The sequence below is a fragment of the Tupaia chinensis genome, unplaced genomic scaffold (genome assembly GCF_000334495.1).
Source record: "Tupaia chinensis unplaced genomic scaffold, TupChi_1.0 Scaffold000439_1, whole genome shotgun sequence".
Classification (NCBI taxonomy): Eukaryota; Metazoa; Chordata; class Mammalia; order Scandentia; family Tupaiidae; genus Tupaia; species Tupaia belangeri.
Window position 1 is genome coordinate 661,393 of NW_006159944.1, and position 21,072 is coordinate 682,464.

Sequence of the window (21,072 nt, forward strand, 5' to 3'; positions counted from 1 at the left end):
CACTTAAGAGATGTTTTCAAAACTTACTTTGCAAGGGATAAAAATGAATTTCAATTACTTAAAACTTGATAATTCATAATTAGATACCATTTTTCAAAGCCTGTCAACTTCTCAAGAAGTATATTAGACTACTGAAAAGGTAGGCAATAAAATAAAGCATTTATTCCCAAGAAACAGCATTATTTTATATCTTATTCAAGTTTTAAATCTCGAAGGACTTCAACTGCCAACTTACAGGAACATCAGTCTGGGCTGGGGTTATGGTCTAAGGCTAGTTACACTATGACCACTCAGCAGACAGCCCTGCGGTGACTGGAAAGGGTTGTATTGCTGTCATGGGAAGGGCCATCTCACACAGCACAGGCCATGTTAGGGGTCAAGCATGGAAACCTGTTACTGAATGTGCTTTGGGTCCCCTTGAAGATTAATACTGCGGGTAGCTGTCAGCTACCCCAGCCCTCAGTCAGACTCTGAGGACCTGGGAGCCCAAGTACAAGTCCTAATCCCTGTTCTACCATGAATTCTTGAGGTCTCTGTAGAGAAAAGTTTGAAGGTATCAGGGTAATCTCTTCTCATTGATCTGCCTCCAGGTCACCATCATATGACCTTGGATAAACTGCCTGACCTGGTTTCCTTATCTATCTATCCATCCATCCATCCAACAAACACTGATTATTTATTTATTTATTTATTTTACAGTCAATCACTGTGTATCATTACAATATGCCAAATGTATTGTCCCATCCTGCATGCACTGCATATTGACTCAGTAAAGTTATTACCATACATATTATCAACAGATAATTTTCTATTTTTGTGTCCCTTAAATGTTTTTGCTTCTTTCTTTTTCCCCTTGATTCCCTCCCTCTTGATCCTCCCCGATTTCCCATCCTCCTTCCACACTGTCTCCAGTGTCTACAGTTGTCCTCCATGTCTTTAAATCATCCAATCTTTCCATTTCTGCTATAGAATGCAGACATTCAGTATATATTAAGTGGGGACATACAATGCCTCTCTTTCATAGTCTGGCTTACTTCACTTAGCGGTATATCTTCCATATTCATCTATTTATCCACCTTCTATCAAATGTCTGGGTCTCATTGCTTTTTATGGCTGAGTAGTATTCCACAGTGTACTTATTAAATGCCCACTGTGCTCTTGTAATAGCTAACACTGACTCCATGCTAGACATTGTTCAAAGCACTTTGTAAGTATTAACCTATTTAAATGTCAAAGCAATCTCATAAGGTCAGTAGTCTTATTTATGCCATTTAGCAGATGAGATATTATTCTTCCTACTGAAGAAACAACCTTCAATAAGAGAATTGAGAGCCAGCAGGTGGTGTAATTGTTAGGGCACTGGATCCCCACAAGGCAGATTTGGCAAGTTCAAGTTGATCCTGGTGGCTTGAAAAGACACATGTGTGTGCTTGAAATTCAGAGAGGAGAATGGAGGAGAAGGGATTTTCCTGGTGACTTCTCACTTTCTCTCTCTCTCTCTTTCTCTCTCTCTCTCTTTCTCTGGCAAGCACATGTACCTTATGGCAAAAATCTAAACAAATAAATACATAAAGAAATAACAAGAGAATTTAGCTCTCTTCCCTCATGGACTTACAGTCCCATCTGTAAACAAAGGATAATAAAAGGACTGCCCACCTAGAGTTACAGTGAGGCTTTCCTCAGGCACTGCACTAAGATGCCAGAATGGTACCTTACACGTAGTTAGTGCTCAACAGACTGGGATGTTATTAGATAGTAAAATCAAGATAACAATTCTACTTTCATCTGTGGGGTGGGTCTCATGTGGATTAAAAATGATTGTAAAGGGACCAGCAGTTAGCATAATGGCTATGTTGCTGGACTCCCACGTAGTCGACCGCGGTTCGCGTCCCGGACCCGGTGGCTTAAAACTCACGCTGGGCGCGTGTGCGTGTGTGCCCAAGATCCCGAGAGGAGAATGGAAAAGAAGGGATTGCGGTGTGGCCATCCCCCCTGGGAGGTGATTTCTTGCTTTCTGTCTCTCTGTCTCTCTCTGTCTGTCTGGCAAGTGCACACATCCTATAGCAAAAACCTCTCCAAAAAAAAAAAAAGAGAAAAAAAAAGTGACTGTAAATGTGCAACTTGGGGAACTAGCAGAAAAGTGTTACAGTTGGAAGTCAGGCTGACCAGGTAAGGCCATGGTTAATGTTCCCATTAATGAAGAAAGTGCTGGCCAGAGATGGCAGAGGGTACATGGGGTTTCTTCATAAGATCTCTGCCCTTGATCCAAGAGGAGGAGCCTAAGGTCTTCTCTCTACTTTTGTGGACTAAGGTAGCCTCTTTTTTATCCAACTCCCCAAGTTGATGAGCCCCAAGTTCCTTCAGTAGTGGGGGAGGTGTTCTTGACATTGAAACAGCAGCTGCAAAGAAACTCTGGATGCTCTGGGAAGGAAGAGCTGCCCTAGGAGGGAGCCTGAGAGCAAAGGCACCCACATCAAAACAGAGCCAGTATGGTCGTCTCCCACTCACCTCTGTCATGTCTCCAAAGGGCAGAATTTCCAGGTCATGGTTCAGGGAGCAGCAATGGAGCACCTTGAGGTATCTGTAAAGGACAGGAAGCTAGCTATAAGGCATAAGGGCTGGACCTCGAGCCCCCAACTGCCCACATTTTAAAGGGAAAGACCTGGAATTCCATGCTAAGAAATTTGGACTTGATCTTGTACTTAATGGTAAACCATGGAGGCTTTTTTCCTTTCCTTATATCTTTCATTTCCTTTAAACTAATGCATGCTATTAGTTAATATTTGAATAGAGCCCACCCCTGTAGCCTAGTGACTAAGGGAGCCAGATCCCACAAGGTTGACCAGTTTGAATCCTGGTCCCAGTGGCTTGAAAATCATGCTGGGTGTGTATACATGTGTGCTAAAATCAGAAGGGCAGGGATTGTGGCATGACCCATTGGCAAGTACATACATCCTCTGACAATTAAAATTATATACGTATTTGAACAGAACAAAAAGATATAGTGAAAAGCAAGTCACTCTTACATTGACCCTAAGCTGTTTTCCTCAGAAACAGACACCATTATAGATTTTTATGCATTTATTCATAAATGCTATATTTATGTATGTATGTGTACAGAATATATGGGTTTATATTGTTATTTAATTATTCATTTAAATTACTTATTGGTTATTATTCTTTTTTATTTTTTAATACACCAGAGAGAGATAGAGAGGGACAGTGAGAAAACAAGCCACCAGGTCTGGGACTTAAACCATGATCAGCAATGTGCGAATCCACTGCCTTAATCACCACACCACCTGCTGGCCCCAGGTTTATATTGTTTTAATGGTGCCATAGTATTCCATTATAAGGCAGCACCATAATTATTGAACCCGTATCCCAAAAAGATGGACATTTGGGTTGTCTCTAGTCTTGTGCTCCTATTAACAACACAGTGTGAATATTCTTGTATAGGGGTCTTTGTGTTCATGGCGAAAACATCTACATTAAATACCCAGCAGTGAGTTTGCTGAGTCAAAGGGTTGGTGCTTTTTTATTTTTGACAGATATTTCACAAGCACTCTAGGAACTGTGTTGTTCTGAAGTCAGAGCAGTGACAGGATGAGAGCTGTGGTCTGGGACTTAAACCATGATCAGCAATGTGCGAATCCACTGCCTTAATCACCACACCACCTGCTGGCCCCAGGTTTATATTGTTTTAATGGTGCCATAGTATTCCATTATAAGGCAGCACCATAATTATTGAACCCGTATCCCAAAAAGATGGACATTTGGGTTGTCTCTAGTCTTGTGCTCCTATTAACAACACAGTGTGAATATTCTTGTATAGGGGTCTTTGTGTTCATGGCGAAAACATCTACATTAAATACCCAGCAGTGAGTTTGCTGAGTCAAAGGGTTGGTGCTTTTTTATTTTTGACAGATATTTCACAAGCACTCTAGGAACTGTGTTGTTCTGAAGTCAGAGCAGTGACAGGATGAGAGCTGTGTTTTCAGCCTACTGTCCTGGAGACAGTATGCAGGGTGTAACAGAACTAGAAATTAGAGACAAGGACCCCAGGGCAGGGCAGTAGGAACTGTTCAAAAAAGATCATAGACTGAAACAACACTGGAGATGGAAAGGAGACAACACATAAGATATTTGGGAGATAGATTTACTCAAGACTAGTGATTAATAGACGTGGAAGTTATCAGAGGAGGAGGTGACAGACTCACTGGGGTGCAAAGGTTAGGAGACACTATTAAATGAATTGAACACCTTACGAGGAGAAGCAGGGATCTAGGGGCTCATGATTTTGAGGTGCCTAAAGGACAACTAGTTAGAGATGGCCAGTTTACACACCTATCTACACCTCTCCCTGGGAGCAGATTGCAAAATCAAGCACATAGTCAAAGGAGGTCAGAGTTCACCATACTTGAAAGTGCAGCTGTGGCACTCAAGGCTGATTTCCTGGCTTCTCCACTGAACGGGCTTCACCCATGACATCCAAGTGCATGCCTCGAGCAGGTCACCCCCAGGGGTTAGGGAGAGGTCACAAAGGGAAATGAGGGATGCAGATGGGAAGTGGGAATTCCACTGGACCATGAGTCTGAACTCATTTCCTCTACAGCGCACAACCTCATCAGTCCACTTTGTTTCCCTCTTGACTTAGGGGTCAGAGTTTAATGAACACGAATGAAGTTTCATGAACAGTTTTAGAGGAGCATGGGTGTTGACTACTTTGAGCCAATAAAGCATAATAGGTAAGCATGAGATTTCTAAAAGCAACTGGGCTTAGTCCTGACTCTCTCATATCGTACTAGCTGAGAAACTTTGGGAAAATGAAGTCAAGCCTCAGCTGACCATCTGGAAAATTAATATGATGATATTTCTCTCACCATAAGGAGAAATTATGGGGATACATAGACGTGAGTACGTAAGTGTTCGCTGTTGTCTCATGACCACTGTAGCTGGAGAACCCTCCCTTGAACCAGCCTACCCTCCCACATGCCCTTCCCTGTCCCTCCCAGCAGCTTACCGGGCCTTGTCATACTGGTTTCCCATGAGGATGTTCTCCCTCACACTACCCCCGATGATCCAGGCCTGCTGGGGGACGTAGGCTAGACTTCCATGCACCCCCACTGATCCCTCCAGCAAATGCATCTGCAGAGAATAGATCCAGCCTCAGGATTAGACGAGTCAGGGTAAGACTCTACCTGGCTCAACAGTTTTAATCCCCAGGGTCCCTCTGCCCTCTGGGACCCTCAGGCTCTCCTATATAAGAAGAACTTTTAACAAAGCCCTGTCAAGTCCATCAGTGAGCCTGAGGAGCAGCCATGGGAACAAGTGGGAGTTATAGACCAACTCCTACTTTGCCTGAATACAAGGTTTGCATTAAAGATACCCCCATATCTTTACCCTTCTTATTTCCCCAGTTCTCTATTTCCTAGCAATCTCTATGTCTTCACGGTACAGACTGAAAGCTCCAGGCAATCTCTGACTATGCCTGAGTATTAGAACTGCTGCTGTGAGGTATGATAATGTTACTGTACTTAGATAGGGAAAAAATGTCCCTTTTTTGGACATCAGGTTGAGGTGTTTAGTAGGGAGATATCATAATCTCTGAAATCTAAAATAGTTCTACAAACACATAGCTTTGGACCAGCAAGTGGCCTGGAGGTTAGGGTGCTAGATCCCACATAGCCAACTGCACAGTTCGAGTTTCAGACCTGGAGTCTTGAGAATCATGCTGGGCATGTATGTGTGTGTGTGTGTGTGTGTGTGTGTGTGTGTGTGTGCACCCAAAATCCCAAGAGGAGACTGGAGGAGAAGGTATTGCAGTGGCAAGGACATCCTTCCTAGGGGTGATTTCTCACCTTTTCTGGTGAGTGCTCACACCCTATAGCAAAAACTTAAAAAAACAGAACAAAACAAAAAACAGCTTCATAGAGGAGGCAAATATGTAAATACTATGTACTAATTCAATCTAGATGGTGGGGCTATAGGTCTTCATCATAGTCTTTCTGTTTTTCTATAGGGGTTAAAAAACACCAGTTAAGGGGCCAGACAGTGGCCCAACAGGAAAATGTGATGCAAGGCGAGGCAATTCCATGTGGGAAGGTTTCTGGTTTGTGTCCAGAAGTTCCCTTTTGTATGTTGGACACACACTTCCCCACGACCTGGGGCTGGCTGAAGGCTAGGGGTGGATCATGGCGTCAAGACCCTGTGTGTGCGCGTGTGCACTCTCTCTTTCCTCTCTTGCTCATGAAAGAAAGCAACAAACCAAAACAAAAACAAAAAGAGGGCTGGTTCAGTCGTGCAGTAGTAACTTGCTGGCTGTTCAGCTAACATCTGATTAATGTGGAAGCCCACAGGTTTGGTTCCCTGGTTGAGCTACACAAGCTGGGGATGAGTGTCCATGATCCCAGCCAGCTGGGAAGACTGGCAGAGGATGATCACAGCGTGGGACTGTGAGGGTGCTCATCTTCCTCTCTCTCTCTGTCTCTCACCCTCATGAAGGAAATAAGTAAACTTTAAGGAAAAATAAATGAATAGAGACCATTTCCCCATCCTTACCACCCCACACAGGACCTCATCGCCCTTGTTCCTTTCTCTCATTTATCTTGTTTCTCTTGTACTTTTTACATTTAATGTGGAGCCAGGCATTAGATAATAAGAACAAAACTTTTAAATGACATCAATTTGTTTTTCTTTATTGGAAGTGACTGGTTCATTTTCAGAGGAAACTGACAGACCACTGGCCATGTGGAAAGGTGGCCTTGAATAGAGGCTGCCAGAAATTACTGCTGGATGAAAAGCAAAGCTTTTCCACCTGGTATATTTGGGTGTCAGCCCTGGCTCACCCTTTACATGTTGGGAGACCTTGTGTGAGTCACCTCTGTGAACTTCATTTACTCACTTGTAAATGGACCATAATGAGTAAGTCTTCATTGGGTTCTTATAAGGATTGAAGGGAAAACACTCTAAGCACAAGGTTGGCATGCAAATACTTAAACTCTTTTACTATTTCTTAATTTTAATTGAGTCTTTCAGCCCAGCCAGGATGGCACAGTTGGCAGGGCATGGAAGACCCGGGTTCAGATCTTGGACCAATCTAAACACACTAGGTGCTCCAATGTGTGCCTATAATCCTAGCTAGGTAGGGCAGGGGATCATGGCATGGCCAGATCCTGTTAGAAATACTTACTTCTTCCCTCTCCCTCCCTTTCTCTCTTTCTCTCTCTTTCACAGATATACTGAGGGGAATGAATTCTTTCCTATCCCCAGCTGTGAAGAAGCCTGTGGAGCAGGCAGACAGATGTGTTCAGAGCACTGCTGCTGATAACCACATTCCAAGGACGTGGCAAGTTCAGCTACATGCATTTGGGAGAGGGGCTGAGGGAAGAGCTGTTCTCTGGACAATGTAGGAAGTGGGGATGAGAGCAAAGAAAGAAAGGGGAAGAGTAAGACTCCCCAGGAGACAGGGAGGCTGAGGCTGGGTGGAGAAGGGCTGTGAGAAACCACTGCAAAGAGGTAAATGCATACCAGGGGTCCTGGACATTTAAAGCTGTTTATTATGAAATGTGCAAAATGTGACTCCAAATGATATGAGGGAATGAGTTGATTTTGGTTTTTTGGGGGTTTTTTTTTTGTTGTTGTTGTTGTTTTTAAATGAGAGAAGGGATGTGCTGAGCCACATGTCTGCATGGTTATAGCCAAAGCAGAAATAGTCCACAGACACTAGAATTGGGGTTCAGATCTGAAGGGCAGGGGATACCAAGAAGGTTTGTAGATTCCACTGCTGGGGTAAGACTATCTTATCCCATTAGGAGGGCCTTCTTTCCATGCCCCCTACCTACCGTCTTTCCTTCCTTTCTTTTTATATTTTCTCTTCCCACATTTTGTTTCCAATGCTATCTGTCCCACAGGGATATATGTCCCATCCCTGAACAGTACAAATTTGGTTTTGTGAAATGATTTTTAGTTCCATATCAGACTTTGAAACACCCTCTATATCATCACAGAGAACAGCGAGGATGGGTCCCCATGGGATCTTCAAGGAGCTCACCCACCATGAGTGTTGCCTCTGGGTGGGAAGAAGGTGGCACTGAGGAGGAGCACCCTTGTGAATCAACTTCTCCATGCTGTACACACAGCCTTACACAAATCCTATTCTCTCAGACCTCTGTGAGGAAGGAGGCAGTGGTAAGTTCCACTGGAGGAACTCAGGTAGGGACACCTGGATGCCTATGGTAGGGATGTGTGGGGCCACAAAGCTACTTACCTCTCCCAGGATAGCTGACAGGAGGCTGCTCTTGCCACTCCCTGTGTTGCCACAAACCCCTAGTAGCATCCCCTGCAAAACCAAGGAGGACAGATAGGTGTCAAGACAGCATAACCCTCCCACCTGCCCACGAAATGACAAACAGGACACAAAATAACCACATATATTGCAAAAAACTCATACAAGCAAGGCTCAAAAGGAACTTGGAGTTCCACCTATAGCACAGGAATGGGGCACCCTTGGAGAAAGAAAGTTGCATGGAAGTAGCAGAGAAGAACTTATGGCTAGTGTGTAAAAACCTGAATTCCACATTGGCACCTACTCTACTCTATGATCCTGAGAACATTACTTAGCCTCCCTGAGCCTCAGTTGATTTATCTGTAAACTGAGGAAAAAGAAGCCAACCTCACATAATTCCTGCCTGCCTTCATTCATTCATTCATTTATTCATTCATTCACCCATCAAGTAATCATCTGAATTTCTTGTATGTACCAAACAGTGAAGGGAAAAAAAACTCTCACTAAGCTTACATTTTAGTAAGTGTGCAGGATAGAGGGATGGAGAGACAGACCTGTCAATCAATCAATAAAATCAGATGGCAATAAGTGATATGAGCAGGTGTCATTGCAGCTTAGACTTAAATGGCAAGAAAGAACCAGACATAGGAAGATTTAGAGCAAGATTGCTCTATGTAGGAACAGGAGGTGCATAGGTCCTGAGGCCAAGGCAAGGTTAGCTGTCAAAGAGCTATGAGAAGTGAGGTGCAGCTGGGTTACAGGGAGTGAATGGGAGAAGAAATCAGAGGTAGCAGCAGGCACTTGGTGGAAGCCAGGCCTGTATCCCAAGGGCAGTGGGAGCCATTGAGGATTTAAGTAGGAAAGTAACCTGAGTTGGTTTACATTTTAGAAAGATCCCTCTGTCTACCACATGGCAGCAGATCCTAGGAGGGCAAAAGTGGAAGCTGGTAAGAAGGTTTTGGGAGTAGCACAATGGTGGTTGAGGCTAGGATAGTGTATACTCCAGCGAGTATACACACCCTATAGCAAAAAAAATCACTCTTAAAAAAATAGATTTTGGGACTAACAGATGGTGTAATGGTTACATAACTGGACTCCCATGTAGCTGGCAGCAGTTTGAGTCATAGACCCACCAGCTTGAAACTCATGCTGGTCGCATGTGCATGCGTGTCCAGAATCCCAAGAGGAGAATGGAGGAGAAGGGATTGTGGTATTGCCATCCCCTCTGGGGGGTGATTTCTTGCTTTCTGTCTCTCTGTCTCTTTCTGTATCTCCACAACCACACACACCCTATAGCAAAAATCTCCCTCAAATAAATAAATAAATAAATATTTAGATATTTATTGTTACATATGGATCAATATCTGTATCAATTTCTATACAATAGTTCCTTTTTTCTCCATGGGGAATACATCCCAAGACTCCCAGTGGATAAGACCTGAAGCCATGGATAATACTGAACCCTGTCTATACTATGTTCTTTCCTACACATGCATGCTGATGACAATGTTTCATTTGAAAATTAGGTACAGTGTGAGCTTAAGGACAATAGCTAAGGACTGATAATAAAATAGAGCAATTATCACTGTATATTATAATAAAAGCTATGTGATATGGTCTCTCTCTCTCTTTCAAAACATACTAAACTAACCTACTTTCAGACCATGTGATCTACAAGGAGTTCACCCACTGTGAGTGTCGCCTCCAGGTGGGGAGAAAGTGTCACCAAGGAGGAGCACCTTTATGGTATGAAACCATGAATAAGGTGGGAATACTGCATCTATTATTATTATTATACAGTAATATTTACATTACTAGATAATAGAAAAGGGAAGAAAAGTGATGAAAATGAGAGAGCAGGAAGTTAGTCTTATAAATATTTGGCAGAGAAGGAGCCAGATAAAGTGAGTTCACAGAATAAGCAAATCGAAACATGTAGGATAATACTTGGTACATACTTTTGGGTTGTTGGAAAGGTCATAATGCATTCTTGCACGGAAAGACATTACTTTTCTGACGAACCAATGAGAACATAAGAAAATTAGTAGCTAAGCTTCCTTCCTCTCCTTCTTTCTGTGTCCTGGGTCCCTGCAAACACCAGTACACAGTACTCTCCTATTATTCTGGGTTTTGATCATCATAAAAAAAATTCACATGATTGATTAATTCATACTAAAGTTTGAAAGACTTCCTGTAATGGCTCTCTATGAAAAGTCTATATTGCAAAGGGAGATCTTAGAGAGGGCAGTTTTTAGCCAAGGAAATGGTGGGGTGCCTGGCGAGCTTTTAGCCTCAAAAGTCTGGCAGCTGACCTGCCTGTATGGCCCGGACAAAGTTACCTTTGATACCACCAGGTTTATTTTGTGTAACTCTGGGCCCAGGCTGTCCCCTTTATCCTCTGGCCTGAGGGCACCTAAAGGTGGCTGAGCCTTGGTCATCCCATCAGAATGGTGTCCATTCCTCTCCAACTCCAGCGCCCCATTGACAATTCCTGGGCAGGTCTGTCGCCATGACAAGGTGGCGTCTTCCAAAACCACAGCTTTGCTGGGGTCTTGCAATTCCTGGACATATATTACAGGGCTCTCCTGGAGGAAAAATTTCTGTAAAGGCAAAAAAAAAAAAAAAAAAAGTGGGGGAGGTGGTTGTGGGAGAGGGAGGAGAAATTTGGTTCTTTAGTTCAGTATGAACACGTACTCAGTTTTATTGGCCTACTAGTTGGTATGGTTTAGTGAACTTTAAATAACAGTAAAAGTTTAAAGTACCACCACCAGTTATGAGGAGGCCAATTTCTTCTGGCGAAAATTCTAGGTGAATACTTGTCAAATTTCAGACCATTGGGCAACTTTTCCACATTTGCATACCACCTGCACTGTCAGTGGACAAAGCCCGAACTCTACATTAGCCTCATCCCAAATAATAATAGCCATTGACTCACAGGATTAACGTGCAGTTTTTCTAATAACTTTACATTTTTTTTTAGGTTTTTCCGTAGGATGGATGCACTCACTGGAGAGACAGAGAAAGACGGAGAGAGGAAAAGTGAGATATTACCCCCTAGTAGGGATGGCCACACCACAATCCTATCTCTTTCATTTTCTTCTTGGAATCTTGGACACACACACATATGCCTGGCGTGATTCTCAAACTGCTGGTTCTAGGACTCAAATTGCAGTTGGCCATGTGGGAGTCCATTGTGTTAACCACCATGATACCTGCTGGCCCCATAAGTAAATTTTTTATAGCTATTAAAAATAAAAACATTTGCTACACTGTGGGAAGTGTTATTTTAGGTAATACATTTTGAAATGTGACCATTAGCAGCCCATGTCTCTCTGGGTCACCATCTCACTGGCCTATAAAACATAGGGTTATGCGGTATGAATTCTAGCATTAAGAAAGATAGGTTAGATGAGTGACCAGCAGTTAGCATAATGGCTATGTCGCTGGACTCCCACATAGTCGACTGTGGTTCGTGTCCCAGACCCGGTGGCTTAAAACTCACGCCGGGCGCGTGTGCATGCGTGCCCAAGATCCTGAGAGGAGAATGGAGGAGAAGGGATTGTGGCATGGCCATCCCCCCTGGGGGGTGATTTCTCACTTTCTGTCTCTCTGTCTTTGTCTGTCTGGAGAGTGCACGCGCCCTATAGCGAAAACCTCTCCCAAAAAAAAGAAAGAAAGAAAGGTAGGTGAGGGCCAGCAGGTGTTATGATGGTTAAGGCGCTGGACTCCCACATGGTCGACCATGGTTTGAGTCCCGGATCCAGTGGCTTGAAACTCACACCAAACCCATATGTACATGTGCCCAAAATCCTGAGAAGAGAAGGGATTGTGGCCTGGCCATCTACTCTGGGGGGCGGGGGGATGTGATTTCTCACTTTCTGTCTCTCTGGCAAGCACACATTATGGCATGTAGAAAAGATTGTGGGGTGGGCGGGAGGACAGATAAGGGCCAGCAGGTGGCATGGTGGTTAAGGTGCTGGATTTCCACATGAACCCAGATCCAGCAGCTTGAAAATCGTGCTGAGCGTATGTGTGTGCATGCACGCATGCCCAGAATCCCAAGAGAAGAATGGAGGAAAAGGGATTGCAGCATGGTCCTCCCTTCTGAGAGCTGATTTCTCACTTTCCCTCTCTCTGTTTCTCTATGTCTCTCTGTCTCTCTCCAGCAAGTGCACATGCCCTAGAAAAAAAAATCTTAAAAAAAAAAAAAGAAAGGCAGGTGAAAAGTATGAACCCGTTAAAGTCAAGTTATATTCACATATCTCTACCTGGAGTATTCTTAGAGTCTAGCCTATGGATTGATGTTCTAGCCATATTTACCAACCCTTCTGAGCCTAGATTGTAGTGTCTTCATCTCTTCCCATCCCACAGATGAAAATTGGTACAGAAGGGGAAAATGGATGAGACAACTCAGCACAATCCTGGGAAAGAAGACAGCCTGAACACAGCTGCTGGAAAGTTAGGGATGCTCCTGAGGCTATTGACAAAGAATGAAGTGTCTTTGTGTATTTGGACAAGCCAAGTTTACTCCAGCCTCAAGGCGTTGGCACTTGCTGTTCCCTTTGCCTAGTCATCATCACTCAGCTCAGAAGTCACCTTGGCAGAGATCTTTCCCTGACCAGTCTATCCACCACAGTGCTAGCCCTCCCCCTCCTTTTCTAGAACATCACACTGTTTTACCAGTATCATCGCTCTCATATGATCTCATCTAATCTTCTATGGCCATTAATTAACTTGCCAGTTATCTGTTTGCAACATCAGATTGGAACTCCCTGAGAGCCAGATCATTCTGGTCATGCTCAGTATAGTATTCTCAGGGCCTGGCATGTGGTAGGTGCTCAATAGTATTTTTTGAATAAACAAGTGAATGAATGATACAGTAAGGGGCTACATACATTTAAAAGTGGAATGACTACAAAATGTCTTTCAAGATGTCTTTTTAAAATTGATTTAGATTAGGGTTTTCAAACTCCAACACTGACTGAGGCAAGGCCAATTATGAATATAAGAGAGAAATGGTAAGTAAAAATGCAGCCCCATGTTGAAGGTGCAGTAGGACATGGTGGAGGCTGCAGCAAACTGCACCTAAATCCTCCCATTAAATAGGGCAGCTATCACCAACTCCAGCTGCTTGTGGTCATGGGAGAATATGGGTCCAGTGTTACTAGATCTTCTGATCACTTAGACAATTCAGAAATCTGAGTTCTCATATAAAATTTCTAGGTTTTTAGGAGCCAATGGGTGGTGTGGTAGTTAAGGACATTGAACTCCTACCTGGCCAACCACGGTTTATGCCCCAAACCTGGTGGCTTGTTTCTCCACTTCCCCCCACCCCACCCTGTCCCTATCTGGTCAAATTTAAATAAATAAATAATGTTAAATAAAATAATTCTTTAAAAACATTTTCTAGATTTTTAAGTACAAGTAACAAATATATTTTTTTAGAATTATTTTATTTTACTTCATTTATCTATTTATTTATTTACTTATGTTATTTGACCAGAGAGGGACAGAGTGAGGGAGAGAGAGAGAGGGAAAGTGAGAAAGCAAACCGCCAGGTCTGGGACTTGAACCATGGTCGGCCATGTGGAAGTCCAGCATCCTTAACCACCACGCCACCTGCTGGCCCCAATAAATGTAATTTTTTTAAAGCAAAACTATCAGGGTATCCCTATACAATAATAAGATGCATTATTAAGTTCTGGACCCAGTGGCTTGAAAATCACACCAGGTGCATGTGGTCACATGCTCAAAATCCTGAGAAGAGAATAGAGGAGAAGGGATTGTGGCATGGCCATCCTCCCTGTGGGGAGTGATGGAGTGATTTTTCACTTTCTGTTTCTGGCAAATACATGTGCTCCGTAGCAAAAAAAAAAAAAAAAAAAAATCTCTCAAAAAAAAAAAAAAGGAAGAAGAAAAAGAAAAGAAAAGTAGGTGAGGGCCAGCAGGTGGCATGGTGGTTGAGGCATGGACTCCCACATGGTTGATCATGGATTGAACCCCAGACCCAGCAGATTTTTTTTTTTTTAATATTTTTTTCCAGGGCATGTGCACTTGTCAGAGAGAGATAGAAGGAAGCAGAGAGAGGCAAAGTGAGAAATCATCCCCCAGAAGGGAGGACCATGCTATAAACCCTTCTCCTCTATTCTCTTGGGATTCTGGGTATGCATGCACACACATGAGTGTGTGGATAATAAGATGTGCAGACCACCTGTTGGAGACCTGGTTTGGAGACACCATTCTAAGTTTTCTCTGGGAACTAGGACCCAGCCTGATTCATCTCTCCTCCCAGCCCCCACATCAGCCTTAACACTGGAGGTTCTAGAGTTAGCCAGTCCTTTCTCTGCCGTGGCTGGATTCTACCTTGACTTGGGGACACATCCAGGAGGAACATCAAGGAGGGTGAAAACAAACAAAGCCCCAAACAGAGGGGGCCATGCAGCTGGACCTTTGACTACTGACCTTGAACCTCTCCACCGCAGACTGGGAATTCGTGAGGCCTTTGACTGAAAAGGGCACAAAGAACACTGACAGCCGCAGGGGATTCAAGGAAGCCACCGTGGTGAAGGCCTGGATAAAGAGGGAAAGGAAGTGAGTGAGGATGGCAGCCCTTCCTACTTCCTCCATCCCCAGGGCTTCCCACCCCTGGGCCTTGAATGGAGAGCACCCTGCAGCTTCCCATAAGAAGGCCCTTTGTGTGGCAGAGGCTATACTGGTATCTGGAGGGAGGAGACCTGGAAAAAAGAGGGGGAGGGCACTCCTATTAGAGTCACAGAGTGGGAAGGCCTAGTGCCTGTGCAGCTACCCCTGGGTACTTCTGTAACTTTGGGAGATCAGTTCCCCACGAGCATAGTGATAAAAATCATAAACTTGGTATAGGAATAAAATACAGAAAAGAGGAAATACCAAGGGTCTTCAAAAAGTTCATGGAAAGGCATCTGATAGCATGGTGGTTAAGGTGGCTAGACCCATACAGCCAACTGCACAGTTCGAGTCCCAGATCCAGTGGCTTGAAAAACACACTGGGCATGTGGTGTCTGCACTCAACATTCTGAGAAAATAGGCAAGGGATGCGGCCAGCCACTCTGGGGAGATGCTTTCTCACTTTCCCTTTCCCTCTCTGCCTCTTGCAGCATGCATACTCTATAGCAAAAAAAAAAAAAATTAAGTTCATGGAAAATATTATACATAACATGAACAATTTATGCATAGATTTCCAAAAATTTTCATCAAAATAAACTCATACTTTAATTCCATTTTTCCATGAACTTTTTTTCTAAGTCTCCTCATAGTTGGGATAGCTTTGTTTCCTGTCAATGTAGCTTGGTACTATCACTGCTATCAAGGTTCTGTCTCTTCTTTTTTGCCCCAGACGCTCTTTTCCTTTCTCGCATTCAAAATCTCCTTCCCCTTTTGTGTAAGCCATGTCTCAATTTGACAATAGCAGGCTCTCAGGATCCCAGGAGGTGTCCTTTCAGAGGTATCTCAGAAGAGGTCTTCCAACCTACAAACATCTCCATCCCTTTCTTCATCCCACCTTGTCCAAAGATAAACTCCAGTGGAGCATGAATGCATTGGTCTGATCCTGTGTTGTGTGAGTGCAGTGTTGTCTAGGCATTTCCCTTGTATAGGCCCCTCACCCTCGGACTTCTCAGAGGTGTTTCTCTGGTGTGTGCTGAGCCACACAGAAGTGACTGCTGTCTGGAACACACACAGGCCCTTGGCCGCAGACTCTCAAATGCACCCTTTCCTGCTTCCAGTGTAGCATCCTGGCTAGATCACCACCTCTATTCTCCTCAAAGAATTGAAATTCCTAACCCTGAGGCTACAGCTGGGGCCAGCAAGTGACTAAGTTTAAGGTGGTTGCTGACCATGGTTTCAGTGCTGGACCTGGCAGCTTGAAAATTACACGGGGTGCATGTGTCCCCAAGATCCTGAGAGGAAAATGGAGGAGAAAGGATTGTGACATGGCCATCCCTCCTGGGGGGGGGGGGGATTTCTTATTTTCCATCTTTCTCTCTCTCTCTCTCTCTCTCTGTCTCTGTCTCTCTGGTAAGTACACATCCCCTATGGCAAAAAAAAAAAAAAATCCAAAGATTAAAAGAAAGTCTACAGTTGCTTTTCAGGGCCAGGGTCAGATCACCAGAGGAAAAAACAAGGGCCCAGCTGTGGTGGCACACAGGGCTAAGACACTGCACTTCATACACTGGAACCACATGGCAGGACCGGGTCCAACTTTAAGTCCAAGAGTGGTGGCATACACTGTAATCCCAGCCACCTGGGAGGCTGAGACAAGAGAATCACAAGTTTAAGGGTGTTCTGGATGACAAAGTCCATCTAAAAAATAGCCAGGTGTGGTGATGCGTGCTTATACTCCCAGCTTGGAGGATGAGGCAGGAGGATTGCACCAGCAAAAGCACTGTCTATAAATAAATAAATAAATAAATAAATAAATAAATAAGATGAGGGGTATGTGGGAGACCAAAGAAGCTATCTATATCATTTTATTTAAAGTACACTTCAGGGCTCTTATTCAGAGATCAGAGAAGCTCTCTCACTGGGGATTCTCAACCCCAAGGAATGAGCAGAACTGTTAGAGTTTTAACTACATATACACATAATAAATCTGCATCCCTAAATCTGCCATCCTGCCCTCCCATAGCTGTCATCTGATACGTCACTTTCTCAGGTGGGCTAAGATGGAAGAAAGCTTGAACACCCAAAACGTTGGGAAAAATCAAAATCAACTTATACTAGATCATTGGAAAAGTCATGACACAGTATTACATAGAAAAACATGTCATGAGTTTTCGATGACCCAATAGTGTCCATTTGCAAAGCCTTCAGATCTTTGAGGAGTGTGGACTGCGATAAGACATGTGAGAAATCCCTATTGTTACGGAGGGAAAAAAACAAAGCATCCAGCACTTACTAACGAGGCTGTGAGTTTCAGTTTTAAGAATGTGTGAATCAGCACCATGACGATGGTGGACACTGTTGGGATGATGAACAAGACGGCAGTGGTCAGGCTCTGGATGAACCCACTCTTTTCCAGTAACTTCCTTTCCTTTCTTCTGAGGTCTGGGTATAAAAATGAAACACACTGAAAATAACCATGGAAGCTTTCTCCAAAGAGCATAGCACAATTCCAGAAACAGGAAAAATCCCCAAAAGGTGAGAGGCTTGGCCCACTATGACATCATCTGAAAGCCAGACTCTCATACCTGCAATTATTTTTGTAAATGGCTTCTCCCATGTATACATCTTAATCAGCTTAATGCAAGTGAGAACCTCACTGGTCACACGAATGCGCTGGTCGCTGACCTTAGATGTGTGATCTTGAATCTTCACAGCCATTTTGGTCAGGAAAGCCTGTAGTCAAGACACAATAGCTTATTGATGTACATAAACCTCTTTTTTTTTTTTAAAGAAAGGTTTTTGCTATAGGGCACTTGACTTTCTGCAGAGATAAGAGACAGCAAGACAGAAAGCGAGAAATCACCACCTGGGGAGATGGCCATGCCACAATCCCTTCTTCTCCTGTCTTCTCTTCGGATTTTAGACACACACACCCATGAGCCTAGCAGGGGTTTTAAGTCACCAGGTCCAGGACTCAAACTGCTGTCAACTACGTGGGAATCCAGCGACATAACCATTATGCCATCTGCTGGTCCCCATAAACCTCTTCTGACAAGGGTGGAAGAACTCAGCCTGGCATAAGTAGGATAATCAGGAGTATCTCCAAAGGTACTCCAGATATGGACTGACTGACTCCTGGGTTTAATCCTGCTCTGAATGAATCCATTGCAACTCTCAGTTCCAAGTCCCTGATGAAGGTTTTCCAAAGGAAGTCTCTCCAGGCCGTCATCACCTGGGGCTTCCCAGGGGCCTTCCTCTCCTGAGTTCTGAATCAGGTGGTGTGTACTAAAGAACAAATATGGGTCCTCTGCCTTTGGAAATTCTGAACCCTCTAACAATTACAATCACCTTTTGATCAGAATAACCATGCAGAGGAAGACAAACACTCAATTGTAATAATTCAGAGCACACATAATCCAAGAATCACTTCTCTTTGCCTGATTATGTGTCAGGCAAATTGCTTCCCTTCCCTCATCCTCTTGTGCTCAGCCAAAGCTTAAATGCTGTCTGCATTATACATCAGCACAATCTGGGAAGAAGAAAAGGGACAAAAATCTTACACAGAGATTATCTGCCGAGGAGAGGTCATGAAGCAGAAGACCCTTCATAGACACCTACATTATATTCACCTTTTATTTACTGGACAAACGCTTTGGCCAGAGAACAGTTTGAGATAGGCATTAAAGTTGAATCTTGACCACAATGGAATGGATGGTCAACAAGAGTCAACATCCGTGTTCAGAAGTATCCCACCTTCCAGGGCCCTGGGAGTTGTGGGGAATGTCCAAAATCAAACAGGTGGCAAAGAAAGTCATTACCTCCACCGGGAAAATCAGGAGATAGCAAAGTGAGGCAATGAGAGCAGTGGGTCCGAGAATGAGGTAGGCAGCAATGCTGCATGTGATCAGCGATATGCAGGCGAGAGATACCATGGGGCCGTAGTACACCCCTTCGAACAAGTAGTTTACGTCACTGGTGAAGAAGCTGATGGCCTGGAAGACAATAAGCCCATAGGCACAGGTATCACCTTTCCAGGTACCCAGATGGGGTGGCAGGTGGCCTCACCATGCCCTCTCCTAGGAGGAACGTCAGAGAGGTACAGTGGCAGAGACAGACATCCTAGGTTCACAGTTGTTTTTCACTGGCTGTGTGACCCTTGACAAGTTACTTTACCACTCTGTGCCTCAGTATCCCCAACTGTAAAACTGGAATAACTACACCTACTTATACATTTTTTTTTGTGAGAATTTTGATGAGATATAGTGTCTGCACACATAGGATGTGCTCAATAAAGGGTGTATCTGACTCTATTATTACTACTGCTACTGATAATATTCAGGTTCCAGAGGATAGCTTCACTTTCATTCCATTCTATCCTATTCTAATTCATTTGGCTACTATTAATGATATTAACAGAATTTTTTAGGAAGGTGATGAATCGTCTTTTTTTTTTTTTTTTTTTTTGCCATAGAGAGATAAAGAGAGACAGAGAGAGAGAGAAAGTGAGAAATCACCCCCCAAGGGATGGCCATATCACAGTCCCTTCTCTTCCATTCTCCTCTCTGGATTTTGGCCATGCGTGTACATGCACCCAACATGATTTTTAAGCCGCTAGGTCCAGGACTCAAACCATACTGTCGGCCTTGTGGGATCCAGAGCCTTAGTCACCATGCCATCTGCTTGCTTTCTCTTTCTTCTTTTTTGCCATAGATTCTTCTGCCTACTTCCTTCCCCCACATATACTGCCTAGTTCAGTGTTACATAAAAGCTAACTCTCCAAATCAAGAAATAGTCAAGGAACCAACTTGCTAATTTCTTTTCGAATTACTACTTCTAAATCCCTTTAAAAGTGATTTCCTGGAACCAGCAGATGGAGTAATGATTACGTCACTGGACTCCCACGTAGTCGACTGCGGTTCAAGTCCCGGACCCAGTGGCTCAAAACTCACATCAGGCGCATGTATGTGTGTGCCCAAAATCCCAAGAGGAGAATGGAGGAGAAGGGATTGTAGCATGGCCATCCCTACTAGGGACTGATTTCTCACTTTCTATCTCTCTATCTCTCTCTGGCAAGCACACATACCCTAAAGCAAAAATCTCTAAAAACTAAAGTGATTTCCTTTTTGCCCAGTCACAGTGGCATGTGCTGCTAAGATTCAGTGCCCTATAGGCTGGGACCACACGGGACACTCAGCTTTGATTCCTAAAGTCCAATCTAAAGGATAGCATATACACATGCACACACACATATGCCTGGCGTAATTTTCAAGCTGCCAGGGCCAGGACTCGAACCACGGTCAATCATGAGGGAATCCACCACACCACATGATGGCCCCAGGATTTGTGTCTTTTTAATCATGGCTGTATCCCCAGGCCCTCAGAACAAGAGCTGGCCCAGGGTAGGATTCAATAACTACTGATATTTCAGTAACTCTCTGTTGATAGATGGATAAATCTTAAGTTCTCTAAATGCAAATAGCATCTCCCTGGGATATTGCTCTTTTGTTAGCTTGTTTGTTTTATTTATCCCAAAAGACAGAAAGAAATACACACACACACACACACACACACACAACCCAAAGGGTCTTTTTGCCACCATCTACCTATCATCGGCCTCAACCAGCCAAGGTCACTACACACATTGCCCAGACCCAGTTGCCCAGGGAGATCTGGGGACACAAAGCTAGGACCTTCCCATATGGTTTCAGCACTACTAAGCATTGTGTAACATCTGAGCCACAGTGACTGGCCTCCCTGTGTTATTGTCAACCTACTTTCATGACTTAAGGCAATTATCGATGGCTATCAACATTCATCCTAGAAATTTTCTTTCTTTCTTCTTCCTCTTCTAATTCCCTAACCACTCCTCTGCCTCTGCCCTCAGGGAAATGATGTCTGAAAGAAGGGTAGAGGGGTCTGACCTGCAGTATGCAGTCCCAGTCACTTACCTCTCCTGTGCTGATGTGTGTCAGAGACTTAAACTGTATGAGCTTCTCAAAGGCAAAGGTGGCAACGGCTGAGCGAAACCTGATGCCTGTGCGCTGGTTGAGGATCCAAGTTGAGCACAGGCTTACAGACTTCACACACTCGGTGAGAAAAAGGGCAACACAGAATCCCACTCCACGAACAATATCCCCTGACCGCTC

The 21,072-nt window shown here is 43.9% G+C and overlaps 1 protein-coding gene across 1 annotated transcript in view; it reads right to left on the reverse strand.

The window, feature by feature from the left end:
* Positions 1 to 21,072, reverse strand: part of ABCC11 (ATP binding cassette subfamily C member 11) — an 81,211-nt gene that overhangs the window by 34,960 nt on the left and 25,179 nt on the right. Inside the window, 9 exon segments of the mRNA XM_027774486.1 lie at positions 2,509 to 2,581; positions 5,024 to 5,148; positions 8,270 to 8,341; positions 10,627 to 10,887; positions 14,750 to 14,857; positions 17,220 to 17,368; positions 17,512 to 17,659; positions 18,745 to 18,918; positions 20,875 to 21,072. The exon segment at positions 20,875 to 21,072 is cut by the window's right edge and continues 9 nt beyond it. Coding sequence (XP_027630287.1) covers positions 2,509 to 2,581; positions 5,024 to 5,148; positions 8,270 to 8,341; positions 10,627 to 10,887; positions 14,750 to 14,857; positions 17,220 to 17,368; positions 17,512 to 17,659; positions 18,745 to 18,918; positions 20,875 to 21,072 — 1,308 coding nt within the window.